This window comes from Squalius cephalus, assembly GCF_949319135.1.
Source record: "Squalius cephalus genome assembly, chromosome: 12".
Lineage (NCBI taxonomy): Eukaryota > Metazoa > Chordata > Actinopteri > Cypriniformes > Leuciscidae > Squalius > Squalius cephalus.
The window spans coordinates 33,502,659-33,521,407 of record NC_137133.1 but is presented as its reverse complement, the minus strand read 5'-3'; the positions used below and the strand labels follow the sequence as shown (position 1 = coordinate 33,521,407).

The 18,749-nt window shown below is 37.1% G+C and overlaps 1 protein-coding gene across 2 annotated transcripts; it reads left to right on the top strand.

Moving 5' to 3' along the window:
* Window positions 1-11,346: 11,346 nt before the first annotated feature.
* bmf2 (BCL2 modifying factor 2) lies at window positions 11,347-18,535 on the top strand. 2 transcript variants are annotated; one of them, XM_079887959.1, is made up of 4 exons: window positions 11,347-11,494; window positions 11,924-13,398; window positions 14,328-14,530; window positions 16,519-18,535. In XM_079887959.1, exons 2-4 carry the CDS (start codon window positions 13,053-13,055, stop codon window positions 16,618-16,620), a joined length of 651 nt encoding a protein of 216 aa, XP_079744085.1. In that variant the 5' UTR covers window positions 11,347-11,494; window positions 11,924-13,052; the 3' UTR covers window positions 16,621-18,535. The 2 variants fall into 2 exon arrangements, with proteins under 2 accessions (XP_079744085.1, XP_079744086.1); XM_079887960.1 differs by having other exon boundaries at window positions 11,380-11,494; window positions 13,060-13,398.
* The last annotated feature ends 214 nt before the right edge of the window (window positions 18,536-18,749 follow it).

Sequence of the window (18,749 nt, the reverse complement as noted above, 5' to 3'; positions counted from 1 at the left end):
AAATATATTTGGTTTGCCGTTTGCATTCATTTTTTTTATTTATTTTTATTTTCATTATATTTTGTGAAATTGTATCAATAGGATTTTTTAAACTTAGGAAATGTAGTAGTTTGTAACTTTTTACATTATTTACAGTGACTAACCGGGACATTTTCTCCCATGTTGTGGTTAAAATGTAAAGTATCACTGACATCACTGATGATTTATGTCGTTGTTACCACAAAAGATCAGTACAACTGATTGTCACAAATAGCAGAGATAAAATCGCAGTCTTACAAACACAAACATACTCCTGATGCCTAACAACGAATTAGTAAATAGAAACCCTTGTTCATTTGAAGCTCTGAGTAAATGGTAATTCATCTGATTAACAAATGAGGGTTTAGCCACAGCCGAACAAATGCAACCTTGTCAGTTTACGAGACATTTCCAAAGGCTTTCTGTAGAACTGAAACACACAAAAAATATTTTCTGACTTGGTATTTTTGTCTTGTTTCCAGTCCAAATATAAAAAAATTCTTAAATCAAGATACATTTATGAGTAAAATGCCATAAGATATTATGTCTGGGGGGAAAATCTAAATGAAGTGAGATTTTAATTTAAGAAAAATAATCTTAATTCAAATGGAAACAAGATTATTTTTCTTACCCCATTGGCAGATCATTTTGCTTGTTTTAAGCAAAAACTCACTTCATTTTGATTTCCCCCCAGAAAACAAGACTTTACTTTAATAAATGCATCTTAACTTAAGTGTTTTTTTAGATATTTGGACTGGAAAGCATCACGAATATTTGACTAATGGCTTGCAACATTTACACCTTTTTTTTCAAACAAATATTCTTTGAGAAGTACTTTAGTGTGATGTATGAGAGAGCGATATCAGTTTAATCATGTTTATGAACTGCTGCCACTAATTCTGCATATTGTCAATCACCTGATCTGGATCATTTAAACTTCCTCATTTTGTCAATATTCAGTGCACATTTTGTGTTGGTAAACGGCATAATAATTCAAAGCTTGGCAATTTTGTTTCAAGATTCTTAATGCAGTCTGATCTGTATTTGACTTTAACCCTGTAAAGCCTGACATATGAAATAGTTTTAATCTTTTTTTCTTTTTCAGTTTGTCGAACCTTTAGACAAAACCTTAAAAATATATAGTATCACATTTGATGGATCAGGCTTTTATAGCTCATATACTAAGAATATGTAGCTAATTCTTCAACAAATCAATTTTATTGTGAGGCCAAAAAAAGCAAGAAAAAAAAAAGCAATTTGGTGTAGTTGCTGATATTTATATTGCCAGAAAGCAAGATGAAATTCTGAAAGCTTGTAATTTAAATAAGAACATTATAACTATCTACAGACATAAATAAAACAGTCACATAACAGACTACTTACATAAAATACATATATCACTCTATATTCAAATAATAAGATGGTATTTAAATGCTTAGATTTATTATCAAAGCTCTGTATTTTTTTTATTGTAGAGGGCAAATATAACATAATGCAATATAATGATGATTGAGAGATGAACAAATAACTGTTCCTCATTTGATACTCACATTTTCCTAAAAAAAAAAAGATGGATAATCAAGTAAACATAAGTTGCTTCAGTCCAGTAATTTTCATTAGCTAATAACACTATAAAAGTGATTCTCATGTTTACTTCATAAAAATTTATAAATAATTTTTACATGCTAAAAATGTATATGAATCATACTGCAGAAGACATGCATGTGGTAGATTATTCAACAGGTTTTTCAGCAAAGTTTTGATCATGTTGATCATTTAGAGGCCTTAGAAACTTGCATATCAAATATGATACAGTAGGCATTATGCATGCATTACCTTATCATGGTCATATCATCCTCAGCTCATAAAACAAAACTTTTAAAACAGTGTTTAAGAATTCATTAGCTCTTCGTTTTGTTTTCTTGTTTGTGTGTTGTGTTCTGTCATTCTGAACATTTCCTTTCTTCATTTGTATTGTTGATTCTCACTAATATCGGGTATAATGTCAGGGGTCATTCTATGAAACAGTTGCTAGAAAATATCATTTCAAATGTTATTATGTGAAATATTGTGTTAAAGAGTTTCTTCAGTTTTATTTTGCATTTCTTTATGAGCTAACAAATCATTGTTACATTTATATGTAAATATATTTTGGAATGTACTTTCAGAAATGTGTTCAATTTGACATTTCAATTCTCCTCAGAAAGAGAATATAATGCTGATATTCGATGCAGTGTCAGGGTTTCACCAGTAGAGCACGCCATAACATTTTTTTTTGGACACTGTGAAGTGAAGTGACTGCCCTGAAAAAGGAAATAATGTTTAAACTGAGATCTGACCTCAATAAATAAGATTTTAAGTATTAGACGTAAAAAAAAATTCCAACCCTGACACAATTTGTTCAGATTGATTACAGTTATTATAGGACACACATAAACTGTTTTGTTTGACATTAGCAGGGACACATGACTCAACACACATCTGAAAACAAAACTGCTTATCTCACACCTCAGGAATGTGTGCTGCTTTCTTTTCTATTTTTAGAGCCCAGTTGTATTTGTGGTCCTAGGGTGGTTTGACATCTGTTTTTTTCACTGAACCCGCACAGGTTTATAGGATGCAGGTGCTCAACACAGGAGATCCCATGGGACCCTATTGGATGCCAGGCTGCAGTTTGCTGACATCACCTGTCGCCATCTTCCCTTTGGGCTCCGGCGGAGGGTGGAAATGTTTCCATTGATCCGGAGCTGCTGTTGTTGACATCATCTCTGGGATTTCCAAAGTAGTGTTTTCTATATTCACACATAGGCTATAGCCTATATGTATTCATACAGATTTTTTTTTACATTTAAAAAAAAAAAAATACTTTACTACTATATGATTGCAGCTACCAATAAGAGTAGCTGTAGTTTTGGTACTCTCAGCTGTGTTTAACACTATTTACCATCTTAAAATCTTTGACGTTTGTACAAAAGTTGCAAGGAACATGAGCCTAAAATTGCCAGTGCCACAGCATTTTTAATTGTCCAATTACAAATAAAAGGTAGCTGCAAAGTAATAAAGGACATTATGGTAATGCCAAAATTGGTCAGATATGGAGTGACATGGATATGCTAGTCTAGTAAAGAGTTCAACAATATTATTGATCTGCCTGCATTGACACCATTGTATGAGAGCTGAACTGAGCTGGACGATGACATCACGGTTTTCCCCAGAGCTGCTGTACAGCCAAAACAAACTTTGTTGCATTAGTTTCCTGTTTATCACTGTAAAGCTGCTTTGAAACAACCTGTATTGCAAAAAGCGCTATATAAATAAAGGTGACTTGACTTATCTCTAGCATCAGTAGGCTAATTAACTAATAATATCATCTTGAAGGTGAACTAATGAATAGAAACATTCAAACAACAAATTTAATAATCACCGGTGTGCCTCAAGGTTCAGTGCTCGGTCATCTTCTTTTCTGCATCTACACAACCTCACTGGGCACAATCATAAAGGCACATGGCTTCTCCTACCACTGCTATGCAGATGATACACAGCTCAATCTTCAATTTAAACCTGTTGACCACACTGGGCCCTATTTTAACGATCTAAGCACATGGTCTAAAGCGCAAGTGCACTTAGGGCGTGTCCGAATCCACTTTTGCTTGTTTAACAACGGGAAAAATAGTCAGCGCTCCAGGCGCATGGTCTAAAAGGTTTGTCCCTATTCTCTTAATGAGTCATGGGTGTGTTTTGGGATTTACATGTGTTACACCAATCAGAGTCTCATCTCCCATTCCCTTTAAATGCCAGTTGCGCTTGCACCATGGCAGATTCGCTATTTACATGACGGAATTTGATAGTGGAAAGACCGAACGCGTTTCCAGAGCGCAAACGGATCTGCTCGTGCGCGAGGTAGAAGTGAGCAAGCAGAACATATACGGGACAAGCCGGATTCCACCATATCTTTATGCACACAATAATAATCTTTTATATTGTAATCCTTTTATTTTAAATATGTGGCATGTTTGTGTGCTGCTGTGCGTCCCTGTGTGTTTAATAACCCGCCTATAGGCGCACATTACTAACGCGCTCTTTAAATAACAAAAAAATTAATATTGCACCATTGACTTTAGACCAGGGTTTTGTTGGTCAATGGCTCAGTCTATTTCTGTTGCCTCAAAATAGCAACACGCCAACAATGCGCCAGAACACACCTCGGTTTCAGACCAGCACGCCCATGGGCACACAAATGGGCGCAAATGCATTTGCTATTTAAACAACGTGGCACAGGACGTGAAAATGATAACTGCGTCGGGCTGAAACTGGCAAAAAACACTTGCATCGCGCTTGGCGCTGCATTGCGCCGGGTGTATGATAGGGCCCACTGTCTCAGTTCGTATCTCTGCCTGCCTTTCAGACAACTCTGCTTGGATGAAGGAGCGTCATCTGCAGCTCAACCTTGCGAAGACAGAGCTCCTTGTAATCCCTGCAAACCCATCAGTTGACCACAACATCACTGTGCAACTGGGGTCCACAACACTAACCATCCAGAACAGCAAGGAAACTGGGGGAAGTGTTTGAAGACCAGCTGAGCTTTTCCACCCACATCTCAAGCAGATTTGCACTCAATAACATTAGGAAAATCATACCCTTCCTGTCAGAATATGCAACATAGCTACTCGTCCAAAAGCTTGTAATTTCAAGACTGGACTACTGCAATGCTCTACTAGCGGACTTTCCAACCAGCACGACTAAGTCTCTCAGCTCATCTAGTCTTCAGTCAGCCTAAGAGAAATCATGTCACACCCCTCCTGATCTCAGTTCTAACGCTGGCTTTCAGGACAAACCACTAGAATAGCTCCCCCTATAATTCATAATTCACTACTATAAAATGTATGCTCCCTCCCACCAGCTCAGGTCACTGAATGAGAGACGTCTTGTTGTTCCCTCACAACGAGGCAAAGAGTCACTCTCCAAAACCTTCACTCTCTCTCGGTTCCTCTCTGGTGGAATGAGCTGCCAACCTCCACCCGAACTGCTGAGATCATCACATCTTTTAAGAAGCGGCTGAAGACGCACATCTTCCACAAGCACTTAATGACCTCGCACTCTTAAACCAATACACACAAAAAAATATGCATTTCTTCTCTTCTCCAGCTAATGCAGTTGTCTAATAAACCTGGCATTGTGTACTACGATTGTTGGCTCTTTGATGAATGCTTTGCTCTTCTTCATTAAGTCACTTTGGATAAGCGTCAGCTAAATATAAATGTAAATATAAATAATTTCTCATCTGAATAAGCGGGGAATATTACTGTAGGATACTATACACTGATATTCCTTTCTTATTTTTTTTTTATTATTTTTATACTATTATAATTTATAGCATTTATTAATATTTTGAATTCACTTTTATTTTTGTTTTAGTGAATTTTTTATTTTTTATTTATATTTATTTTCTATATAGCTTTTATCTTTTTATTTATTTATCAATTTATTTAATTTAATTTTTATTTCAGTTTTCGTTTAGTACTTCAACTTATTTATTTTAGTTAGTTGGTTAGTTAAAAAAAAAGTTTTTCATATAATATTTTGCAAAACAGGCAGAGATTTTCTTACAGAATCTTTCTTATAAATCATAGATTGGACTGAATATCTGTATAGGCACAAGTCTTAGATTATTGCCAATGTGTCTTATAGTTTAAAGCAGCCTGCTGTACCAATATATTTGAAAATAATCTAATTAGCTTTAAAAAATAGCCTACTTTATTTATTAAACTGATTATATTTATCTAGATCATTGAGACTGCTAATTGCTTTGCTAGTTCCTTCTGGTTCAAATTTAAAATAATAATCTGTCTACCTTGAAGCATGATGTCATGCAATCTTACAACCATGATGTCACTTCTGATTCGTCTTCGGTTGTGCTCATTCATCTGGGGACTCATTCTTCTTGTTAGGTGAACCACGCACTGCTCTACACACATCTAAAGTTTAAACACAGGAGAATGACAAGTTAAAACTTTCTGGACCAGTTAGACCCTAAATATGATGTTGTAAATGATAAATGTGTGATATAAAGATTGTAAAATGGCCCAAAACTAAAATTAGACATAAAATAGGTTGCAGCTAAAGACATGGTAACACTTTATTTTACAGTGTCCTTGTTATAATGTAATTATACATTTAAGTACTGAGTAATATTAAGCAACTACATGTACTTAGGGTTAGGGTAGGATTAGGATTTGGTTGAGGCTTAGTTGCATGTAATTATGCATAATGTACTGTTATTACTATGGTAAGTACATGTAACATATATAACAAGGACACTGTAAAATAAAAAAGTAGCCAAAGACATTAACAAGTTGTTGTTTTTTCCTGAGAGAACCAATGTAAACAACCAAACTGACAGATGTCGAACAGGAGCTACGCAAATATTAGCAGTGAATCTTAGCAAACACTGTTGCAGTAATACAAATATGTGTGAACAAACACAGAAGTATGAATTTTACCCCCAGAGCAAAAAAAGTGTGTTAATGAAGGCCTGTTTGTCACACAAAATACTTCTTAACATGAGCAGACCGGCAGCAACAACATCATGTTTGGCTAGCATTTGGATGACTGACAGAAGCCTAACCACACCCTGTTTTAGCAATTGTGGTTTGTTACTAGGAGTCCACGTTGCTGCTCGGCCAATCAGGTTGAAGAGAAGTTGACCTTCTGCTGTGGGTGTATCCCTTCAGGGCAAAAGAGAGCCGCCGCAAAAACATATGAATGACTGAGAGATCGTCATGAGCAGCCAATGAGGACGCAGCACGGATCTCACCAATCACAGTTGCTTTCTGTTCTTCCGGACAGTTACCAAGTCACTGTTACTGCCTGAGTAAGCTGGGGCTGCCTGCTATTGGTTGAAAGTGCAGAAAACTCAGCGCCTGATTGGCTGAATTAACACACACCGTTGCTAGGGAGCTGCACCAATCACAGAGAGGCAGAAGTCAGCTGTTTGGTTTCTAGGCAGGATTTACTCACTGAGATGTTTTGGCGGGAGAGCGGGGAGGAAGGAGGGGGCTGTAGGGTGAAGTGGAGCATGTGATGTGTTTGTATGTGTGTGTGTTTTGCGCTTCCTCTTGTAGGATCTTTCTGATGCAACATGCAGTTGTGAGGGAGGTGTCTCCAGGGCCTCTTGTGATTTTTTTTTTTTTAACAGGTCTTTACTATGAAACAAGAACCAATGATGTAGCTGTTGCCACGGAGGCAGCGCCAGCGTTTGTTTTGCCTCGCTCTCATCTCTCGTACTTCCCCATCCACAGTTACCGTAGAAACAGAGTCACTTTGAGTCTATTTCAATCCTCTTCCTCTAGTCAGTGATTTGTCTCTACCTTATCCTCATCTGAAACCATCCCCGCATTTCAGCAAAATGAGATCCCTGCCAGCAATGTGTTGTCCTGCACTGACTAATGAAGTTTGCATGCGGGCTTAAAACAATCAGACAGGCTTGTATAAAGCTTACACACTATAAACTAAAAGTTCTTTACATGTTAATCAGCACATTCTTTTTTAGAGTTTTCTAGAACAGTAATTCATCTTTAAATTAGCCATTGCGATCTCAAGGTTGAGAAGCGCAGCAACAGTGTGTGCAGGAATGCTGAGCCCAACGGCTGTCGGAAAGGATGATGTCATTGCAAGTGAGTGAGAACAGGAAGACTGTAATATTCAGGTGACTCACTGCCCATTTACAGCAAGTGCACTTCAATTCTGGCTTAGGCAGACAATATGCATGCACAAAAATGGAGAAAATGGAAAATTGTACAAACTGATCACAATAATAACTTGTAAGGTTGACAGATATCAAGGTCAGTGTATATGTCCAGTCCACTACAAAACAACAAAAGAAAAACAACAAGCTTGAAGGTTTGCATGGACAACAAAATCTAATTAAATTTGGAGACAAGTATTCCTCAATCCAAAGAAAGTTCTTTCTTTCATTGAAAAAACAAAAAGTGAATATATTTATGTCTACTCAATAACGTATGTAACCAGTAACCGGGGTCTCTGGTGTGGGAGGCACACCCGCTAACAAGGACAATAAAGACAGCAGCCTCTAGCATCAGAAGCTAGCGTGCGCCTCTTGAGGCCAGGGTAGTGAGGTTTACACGTACAGCTCTTACTGGCCTACGTCTGTTACATGCATACACACACACACGCACACACACACACACACACACACACACACACACATATATATATATATATATACAGTATATACAGCATATATATACTCACACATACAGTGTTAGGGTAATGCATTACAAGTAATGCTAGTAAGGTAATCAGATTACTCTTTTCAAGTAACAAGTATAGTATAATGCAGTAAGATGCAGAGGTTTTTACCTATTTTTTTTTCAAGAAAGAAAGTTTTTTACAGTAAGATTTTTTTATTGCAAAACAAACAAGCAAGCCCAGCCCAGATTAAGAAAAGTAGCGCAAAAGTAATGTAATGCATTACTTTCCATAAAAAGTAACTAAGTTACGGAATTAGTTACTTTTTATGGAGTAACGTAATATTGTAACTCATTACTTTTTAAAATTAACTTCCCCAACACTGGCCTGGAGGCAGGGGCGTAGCCAGGACATTATTTCTGGGGGGGCCAGCTTGGGCCAGTCTTTTATTTGGGGTGGCACTTGATTGTCAAAAACTACTATTTTAAAACTCACTCAGAGTAGCGGTTTTCCCGCGGCTCGTCAGGCCATAAACAATGGATTGAACTTCCTTATGGACACTAATAATGTCTTATTGATAATCCATGTTATTGGGATGGGTGCTTAGATCAGTGGTTCTCAAACTTTTTACACCAAGTAGACTACCACCTCAGAAAATATTTGGCTCTCCAAGTACCACCATAATGATCAATATTAAAATACAGTAGCGTAGTAGGCCTAACTATTCAGCTACAGTTATGCACAGCTAAAAAAAACAGGCAGTTTTATTTATAATAAGAATATGTATTGTTGTCAGCCACTTTAAACATTGTAACAACACAGTTTTAACATCAACACTGCACTGTGTGCACTGTTACACAGGTAATTTTTTAAAAAATGTATAAAATGTCATCATAATTTCTCACTGTTTTGTAGCGTTTGCTGCTGCTGCCTTCACCGGCGCTTTCAAAGTTGCCACTGTTGTGTTGTTAGCAGCACTAGTGCTTGGTTCACTCTCATCCTCTTCAGTTCTTGTATTTGAAACATTCTCCTCCTGATCCAAACTTTTCTTGCCAGATTGAAGCCACAATAGCAGTTTTGAACTTTTCATAATTTAATAATCCACCTAACATTCATTTATATTTAACCTTTTCACACACTTAGTTAAGTTAAAAAAAAAAATCAGCTGCTCCCAAGCGTAAGCTTTTCAAGGCGACCGTTATAGATCGTATCACTTTGTTTCCATGGTGACGTGTCGTCACACGACCACAACCACTCAATACATACTGATGTAAATATACAAAATATTCACAAATTTGTTAGCTAAAGCATTGAATCGCCTTTATAATGATCACGTTAGTTGGGAAAAAAAAGCACAGTTTGAATTTATCAGTTGATCACGTTCTACTCACACCGGTGAGATCGAAATTCAGTGTTTCCTCTGCGTAACGTATACTCTTTGACGTTACCACTAGAGAGAGCCTAGTACCACACGGTACCACACTTTGAGAACCACTGGCTTAGATAATGTGCGAGTGCGATGTGTCATGATTATGTGAGGGGTTAGGGACCTTAACATGAGATGGGGATTTTTTAGTGCAAATGACAGAAAGACACAATATGAATTGTCATTTTTAGGCGATAATTTATTTATGTAAACCATGGCATTTTAAGTGCAATATTCAATTTATTTTTCATAATTGTCTTTTTGTTTGTTTGCTGAGTGAGTTTTCAAATCTGCGTCACTCATCGGCGAAAGGTGGAAATAGAGTGTTTTAGTCTGTTATAAACAAAGCATGCACACCTACAAATAAACGCCGACACAAAGTATGACGCTCTCTTCTATACTCACTCTAACGATATAGTTATGTATCTTCCCCTGTGGCTCAGTGGTGAAATCTAAGCTTTTGAGCGCCAGAGACCCGTGTTCGAATCCCGGCTCTGGCGGCAGATTAGCTTTCTTACGTACAGAAAGCGAATCCGCCCCTCGCGCCCTCCTGTTCACTCGGCGGGGGTCGAGTATTTATTTCTGAGTATTTATTTAAACTCAGGAGGGTTTTTTTCTTTAAATTAAATTTATTTCCCCCCTCCTCAGACTGGGGGTGCGGCCGTGAGTTTGGGGGGGCCGGCAGGGGGGCCGAGCCTTGACCAGTGGTGGCCGTGGCCCCCCCTGGCCACCACGTAGCTCCGCCCCTGCCTGGAGGGGCCATTGGGAGAATTGGGAAAATTCCAGGTGGGCTGCTCATTAATTGGGCCGGTAGTACCACTTCAACTTTAAGTCAGTTTCATACGGGATGCGGAAAGCGCAAGTCTCTAGAAAGCATACTCCATACTTCACTCACACGAAAAATGTGTGTTACATTATTAATAATTGTTAATAATTGATGCTATGCATTAAAAAGTGTCATTTTATAAATGAGCATAATCTAAATTTATTTGACTTTTTAATTTGTATATTTTTCCGGTGTGCTTGTCAATAAGTTTGATGGTAGAATGTTTGCTTAAAAATTTTAGTATGCTTTTTTGTTATTTATCTGTATATAAGATACAGGGGGTGGGACTTGGGCATTAAAATCCCAGCATTGGAAGCATTGTGTAAACTATTAAGAATATACTTTATATAGGCTACTCTCAATAGTTCACACAATGCTTCCCGGAAGTACGCAATCTGTCATGTGACTGATAACTTGCCGAACACAGCAAAAAGTATGTAATTTCAAGCATTAACAAATCCTCCAAAAATATTCTATCGCTGTTAAACATCTGCAGTAATACAAATGAAATATAGTCTACTTGCAATTTCCAGTTGAAAAACTTTTCGTCACAATAAGCCTGTCAATGGAAGCACGCTTTTCTCAAATTTTGATTAGTTTAAAGCACTTTAAAGTTATTCAATAAATCAACATCAAATTATTATTTTTTTTTTAACACGACCACTAATCTCAAAAGTTTGAATGGTTTAATGTGATAAAATTGCTGAAATGCTCCGTTTAGACATAAAAAGAGACTGACAGAGTCAACACACAAACCCTAAACTGACCTTTTCCCTCGGGCACCAACAACACACCGACTCCCGCCTCTTTGGGCTAATTATCATATCACGTTACGTCACCGGAGATGGGCGGGACTTTCGCCGCGCTCGTGTCCGATACAAACAACTCGAGCGGAGGGCGCAGAATGAAAACGGAGCTGTGTTAGTAAATACAATCAGAGTGAAGACGGAATAAAAGAGCTCTGACACAAAAAGCGGAATAAAAACAGCACTGACAGACACATTCAAGCGCTGGCGGTGAGTGTCTCCTGTTTCTGTCTCATTTGCTCCAGTTTCATTCTGTAGTTTTGGATTTTGGTGGTTATTGAAAGAAGAACTGAAGTGACTGTTTTTGTCAGTAAAAAACAAACAAAACAAAGTTTCAGTGTTTTGATCTGTGAAAGAAAGTGTTGAATTACAGAATAAAGATCATAATCTAATACAATGAAATATTCCCAATATGATGGTCTGATCAGATGTCCATCTAAACTTGAAAAAATCTGAAATATCAAAGAGTGACATTCACATCAAGTTTCATGGTTTCGTGATGCTTTCAATTTTGGCATTACCTTATGGTATATGTTTTATTTTGGTTTGTATTCCCTGCTGAAAACAACACCTTAACCCAGCCTAAAATGGTTTTCTAAATAATTGGAGGGATTGATGTGGTCTTCAATTGTTTTTCAGCCCAACCCCCCCTACCACCAGCCAACAGACCAGGCTAACCAAGCAAAGACCAGCAAACCATATTGGGCTGGTTCACAGCAGGGATTAAGAGTGTTATTCACATTGATATGTATCTGTCCATGTGATAATCAATCTATTAACACAATTATAAAATATCTGGGTTTTTATTTTATTATTTATTATTACACTGCAAACAAAGTACACAGCTATGCATTTCTGAAAACTCTTCATGCAACTCTTTATGCTTTGTCAATTTGACCAATTTCACTGTAACTGTATCTGTACTCTTAACTCTCAACTGATCAGATTATGCATGAAGTCATAAACTGACTTGTTATGATGGTACAGATTTGAAATGTATTGTTTTCTGGGAAAACTCTTTTGAGCACAAGCCTTAAACTTCCTCTCATTTCTATGAGGCTCCTTTGAAATGTTGCCAGTTGACGTTTTAGCGGTTTGGGTTGTGACTATCTTAGTCATCTCACTGCACTTTGATGCCAGAAGTTGCACTTATGTGCTGATCAACTGTCTGATCGTAATGATTCATTGTTAAACCAAATAAAAATGCACGTAATAACTAAAACCTATTTAGGTCGGGCGTGTTTGGTTGTTCTTGTGAACGTGGGTGAGCTCTCTGTGAGATTCAGTGTTTGCATAAGGCCAAGTGTTCCTAAAATGCACTGGAGAGGAGAGGGAGGAAAACAATGCTCTAAATGCAAATTATAAAAGGCTTAAGTTAATATGATAACTGTACATGGTTTAGGTTAGAAAACAAATACTTTTAAAAGGGAAGATAAATCGCCATGTTTTATGTTGTTTATGTCCAAAACTGTGCGTCCAATCAAATTTTGGGACAAATTCATCTGTCACTTAGTAGTAAACCAATAAATAAACAATATATTTAAATGTTTTATTTTGTTTACTTTTGTAACAAATTAAAATTTTCGCCATTGTGTTTGGTCGCCACTTAATATCCAATGTTAAAATATGGGTTCTGGAGCAAAACCACTGCACTAGTAAGAAAAACAGAAACAAACAAACTTTTTTGAGGCCCTGTGTAATATACGGAAAAAAACGAACAGCATGTGAATGCCATTATGGCACTGAGTGACAGTCTGTGTTATATTTCATGGCAGATTTGCTGACTCCGCCGATGGATGATGAGGAGGAGGAACAGCTTCCTCGCTGCTGTGAAACACCACTAAGAATCAAGAGCTCAGAGAACGGAGACGCCCACCGTCGAGCGGTTGACAGACACACACGCTTTGAAGACAGATCCACGCAGACACTGAGCTCTGTCCTGAATTCAGTGAGAGTCGGAGATATGGCACCGTTCCAGGGTTCAGGGAGAGACACATCATCGCCCTGTGGAGCTGTGGATGCCAGGACTGCATTCAGAGCTCACTGTAGATCCAGGGGCCTTGCGTCACTTTCTATGGCCTCTGGGGCTCCAGGGCCAAGAGCACTTTTTCATGGTAGGGATACATAATATGCATCATATCATTATATGATTATATCACATGATTATGAGATTGTATTATGGCCCAACACAAATTTAACCTCGTTCACATTATAGTGCCAGAACTATTTTTCCCCCCATTTCTTTATATGTATATATCTATTAGGGATTTATTTGCACAGATATGCAAATTATTGGGGGATACCAATAACCGATAATTCTTTATATTTGAAAGCCGATAACCGATATATTGGCCGATAAATCTAAATCCACATTTTTATATAATTTTTGAGAGCCTGATTACAAAAACAAAGTCTCGTAATGTCCCAATCACACAATTATAATGATGTTCAACATATTTGAAGTGATTCCAATCATATTTCAAGCAATTCAAAACCACCATGGTGAACAGTGCACATCTGAAGTGTCTCAACTGAAGGAACTAATACATTATTTATCTGCTTTAAGATATCGGCCAAATATTCTTTTCGGGCCGATAACGATAACATAAAAAAAACCTATGTAGGCCGATACCGATATATCGTGCATCCCTTAAAAAATAAAAATAATAAAAAAAAATTATTATATATATATATATATATATATATATATAACATAACACAGATAAATTATATAGGATAGCAAATTAAATTAGATTATAAAAACAGATAAATTAGATAACTTTATAATTAGATAAGAGAGAAAAATTGAATAATAAATAAAAAACTATACCTAATGCCATTTTTCAGTGGCATTTTTGCCCTGTGCATTTTTATTTACTGACCTTGGATCGCATGTAAACTTTGTTGAAACTGAATTTAAAAATTAGACCAAAGTACTAAACTGTATTATTTAAATATTTTATATAATATTATAATATATCCATAATAATAATAATTATATCACTATACAATAATAATATAAAATATGGCTTTTCTCTTGAAGGAAATGCTGGATTTCGTGCACATTTCCCCGCGCTGTTCGAACCTGTCCCGGATGGCGTACAAAACGTCGAAGAAAGGGCGGCCGACGAAGGGAGACCAGAAGAAAAAGAAGACGAACGTGACGTGGGAATTAGCGTGGAGATTCAGATTGGACGTAAATTGCGTGAAATGGGGGATCAGTTTCAGCAGGAACATCTTCAGCTGGTAAGAGTGATTTCAGATCATACTAGTCAAGTTTCCTTTCCTCACGGCCGATGTGAATCGAATGGGTAAAAGAGTTGCACAGGTGTGTGACAGTCAGTGGTTTCATTGCAGTGGTTTCTGTCACAATGTGCAATGACACCATCGTCTGTTGTTATTTCAATGCCGCTCATGCAAATGCTCAGAGGGAGCAATGACATCATTATTGGTTTGCTCATCCTGTTTACTCAAGTTCTCTTAGATTTTATCAGTTTTGCTTAAAACTATGAATACATATACATATACAGTACACCAATAACCTTTCAGTAATGATGGAGGAGTTTAATTACTAGATTATGTCGATATAGCAAACTTATTTATAAAGGCTGCATGGCTATTGAAACATTATTATTTGGTTTTAATTAAGGTTTGTGGTAAAATCTGATTAAAGTGTTTATCTGGGTAAGTAAATAAATAAGAACAATATGGGAGATACATGTAAAAAAGTTTTGTAAATTAACTTTTTATTATATAATTTTGAGAAGTGCCAGATTTTATCATGTAAATATACCCATCGGAGGTTTTTTTTACAATGGTTTTGTTGTAGATGTATTTTAAAAAGTACATTTAAATTACAAACAGCAGATTAAGACAACGTGGTCTTGTTTAATAATATGTGACTTTTTGTTTTTAGAGGTAAACATTTTCCATGTGTGAGACTTATCTAAGTTAACATTTATCCAAAGTGACTTTTACATTTATAAGAGAGGCATATTAACTCACACCCTCTACATGATTTTAGATTTATCAAGGGTTTGAAAGTTGGCAAGTTCATCATCTACCCAGGCTGGCTGTAGCTTGTGTGTGAGCTCAGAAAGAGGATGTGAAGTGTGTTTATACGACAGGCTAAATTTAGACAGACTAAAACTCCACGTCAGCGGACATGTGACCACAATCTCAAATGTAACACCTTCTTTAGTAACACTGTGTGTGTGTATGTGTGTTAAATGCTGAGCCGCTAAAACTGAGATGTCTTAATGAACATGCAGATTGTACGCTTTATAGACCACGGAAATGCCGTCATGAGCTCAGATACAATCAAAAACCTGAAACTTCATTTTCTCACAGATGGCCCGAAGGGCGGTTGAATAACTTAAAAACTTGAAAGATGACAATACAATTAAAAATAAATGGGTCAGAATAATTTAAATAAGTTCATCTAAATGACAGCTTTGCTAACTCTTTTGCATCTAGCATGCCTTCAGTAAGAGTAGTCGCTTATGCAACGTACTGCAATAGTCAAGGCTCAAGGCTGAACTACAACACCTACTTACAACACAGATGGCCTAACTGCTGATTGGCTGCTTAAACTGTCCATCAGGGGGATTTAGAGGGAAGGGGAGGAGTTTGAAGTGAAGCTTGAGGCCACAGCGCCATCTCATGGCAGATACCTGCAATTTAAAAACAAACATGAAATCAACATTCACCCTATTTACTTTCTTAAAGGACTAGTTCACCCAAAAATGAAAATGTTGTCATCATTTACTCACCCTCAAGTTGTTTACAACCTGTATGAGTATCTATCTTCTCCTGAACACAACAGAAGATATTTTGAAGAATGTTCAGTTGACGGTAGCCATTGTTTTTTTTGTTTTTCTCCTGTGGAAATCAATGGCTACCGTCAAGTGTTTGATAACCTACATTCTTCAAAATATCTTCTTTTGTGTTCAACAGAAGAGAGAAACTAAAACATGTTTGGAACAACTTGAGGGTGAACTATCCCTTTAATAGACGCTCCTCTTATTGTGCATTATTTATTTAAAACAACTTTGCTTTTTGACTGAAAGGGAAAATTAAGTCATTGTTTTAGGCAACTGATGTAAGCAATGCAGCCTTCACTTGGAAATATGTCAAATTATTGAAGAAAAATGGGTTGTGAATGTCAATTCAGTTGTTATATTTCACCTACAACTCACCTGATGAATAATCATTTTTGTTCTATTTTTGTGCAGTTCACTCACAGGGGCCAGTTGGGTTTGTTCCAGCTTGTGACATCGATCTACAACTTACTTTTTCCTCAAGAAGGAGCCCAAAATGCAAGAGCCCAGAGATGAGAGGCCACAGCCCAACTGTTCAGGACCCAAATGAGTTTTACACAGCACTGTAAGATCGCAGATCTGGATTTATGTGGCTCAAAAACTGTTGTGGAAAGAAGATTGCCGCTGGTCAGAGACTTCCCTCCTTTTCCCGAAGAAGCCATTCTCAAAATGGAGCATTGGAGTAAATTTTCTGCAGGTTGCATATCAATATAAAGATATTCATATTCTGCCTTATGTTTTCCAAGCCTACGTTCACATATGAGCGGATCTCAGCACAGTGAATGCCTTAATAAAACCCTCAGAAGAAGGAAGAACTGCTTTACTAGGCAACGAGCTGTGAGAATACTCAAGGTCCACACTTATGTGTGCGTTTGAGTATTTGTGCTGACTTTAATACAACTTCTGAACTCTGACGCATCCCAGAACTGAATCTTGATCTTTCCCTGCTGGTGTATCACGGATAGTGCTTGATTCACTGCTGTTATCAGTGTTATTGCGACAGAGTTGAAGGACAGAACAGATGTGACGATACGTAATCCAGAGGCCAGTAACATGCTTCAGAAAGAAAGTTTTGTTAAAATGCAGAAAAACAACTTGAACATCAGGTTGTACTACCTGTATATCAATAATGAGCCATTTCTGAGAACAAGAAGACAGATATGATTTTTGTGATTTTAAAATGATGAAGAGGATCATGTTTTCTCATTAAGAGAGAATGTACCACAAAATCAATTCTCCAATTTTACCTTTTCCGAAAGATTAGTTTGCCTTAATGAATTAATTCTGCTATTCTGCTGTCATGTATCACAGACATTGCATAATGACATGAATTCTCTCAGGCACTGAAGTATTAGCCTACTTTATATATCAGTGTTTAAAGCATCTCTATAGAAATTGGTGATCATCAAAATGTGCTCAAAGAGCAATACACCAAATCATCTTTTACAGTTCAACTCAAGCGATAAATGCAATCAATAATATCTAACAAATATACAAGTTACATAATGACAATTAATCAAAGCTCTAGGAAGAGTTGTGTTAGTATGTATATCAATCAATAGTTATTATAAAGAGGTTTTTATAACTGTTAATGTCTTAAGAGGGAAAGTGTCCTATAAATAGCAAAAAAATGCTTTAATTAGAGGGATAGTTCACCCTAAAAGTAAAATTACGTCATCACTTACTCACCCTCATGTCATTCCGAACATTCCTGTGTAATTTTCTTTCTTCGTCGCTAAAATGTTATCGATTTTCTGCAGGGCAGCGCCAGTTTAATTTTGGCGCGAATAAAAACATTCTGTGAGGGATTGAACAAACGACGAAAAATCTTTTGAAAATTACATGTGATATAAGACTTTTATATAGTGCATGCCAAAACTCGTTTCATCCGCGTAAAATTCTATACGACGCCTGCCCGGGTTTGTATATGATGACAGATTTTGCATTTTTAAGTGAACTGTCCCTTTAAGGATAAGGACAATAATGAACTCAGAGGTGTGTTCGATTTAAAGCGGCGCTGCAGACCGATCGGTGTATGACATCAAGTTACCGCGAGAGAGATTCGAAAGCTATTTGAAATTCGAATCGCTCTCGCGGTACTTTGATGTCATACGCTAATCGGACTGACTGCTCAGCGCCGCTTCAAGTCCAACACACCTGTAGATTTCTACTGAAATGTCCAGTGAGACGGCCAGATCGCATCACGTGACTGGCTCATGATCTGGCGCTTATATGAATATTTAAGAGTTTGTATATGGTGTGCGATAAAGCGGGGGAATTTATTTTATATATTTGTAAACCCATATTGTAAAGTAAAAATATAAATATAAGATAAATAATTTAAGTTATAAAGATAGATATCGTTCCATTGCTGGTTTCTTAAATGCTTTCTTTCGTGGTACAATCTACTGAGGTGCCTGTACTTTGCGGTTTACAATTTAACATGGTTTGCTTGTGCATTATCGATAGATTTTATAACGTAATGTCGTCAGTATAGTGTTGGAGACCATGAAGACGGTGTGAATAGACTGTCAGAGTCCACAAATCCACATGATTCCGATTTCAGACCATTTTATTTCCTCACCACATTCCACGGAGGTGATGTTCCAGTGCTGTGATGTATTGTTGTTCTTCTGACAGGCGTG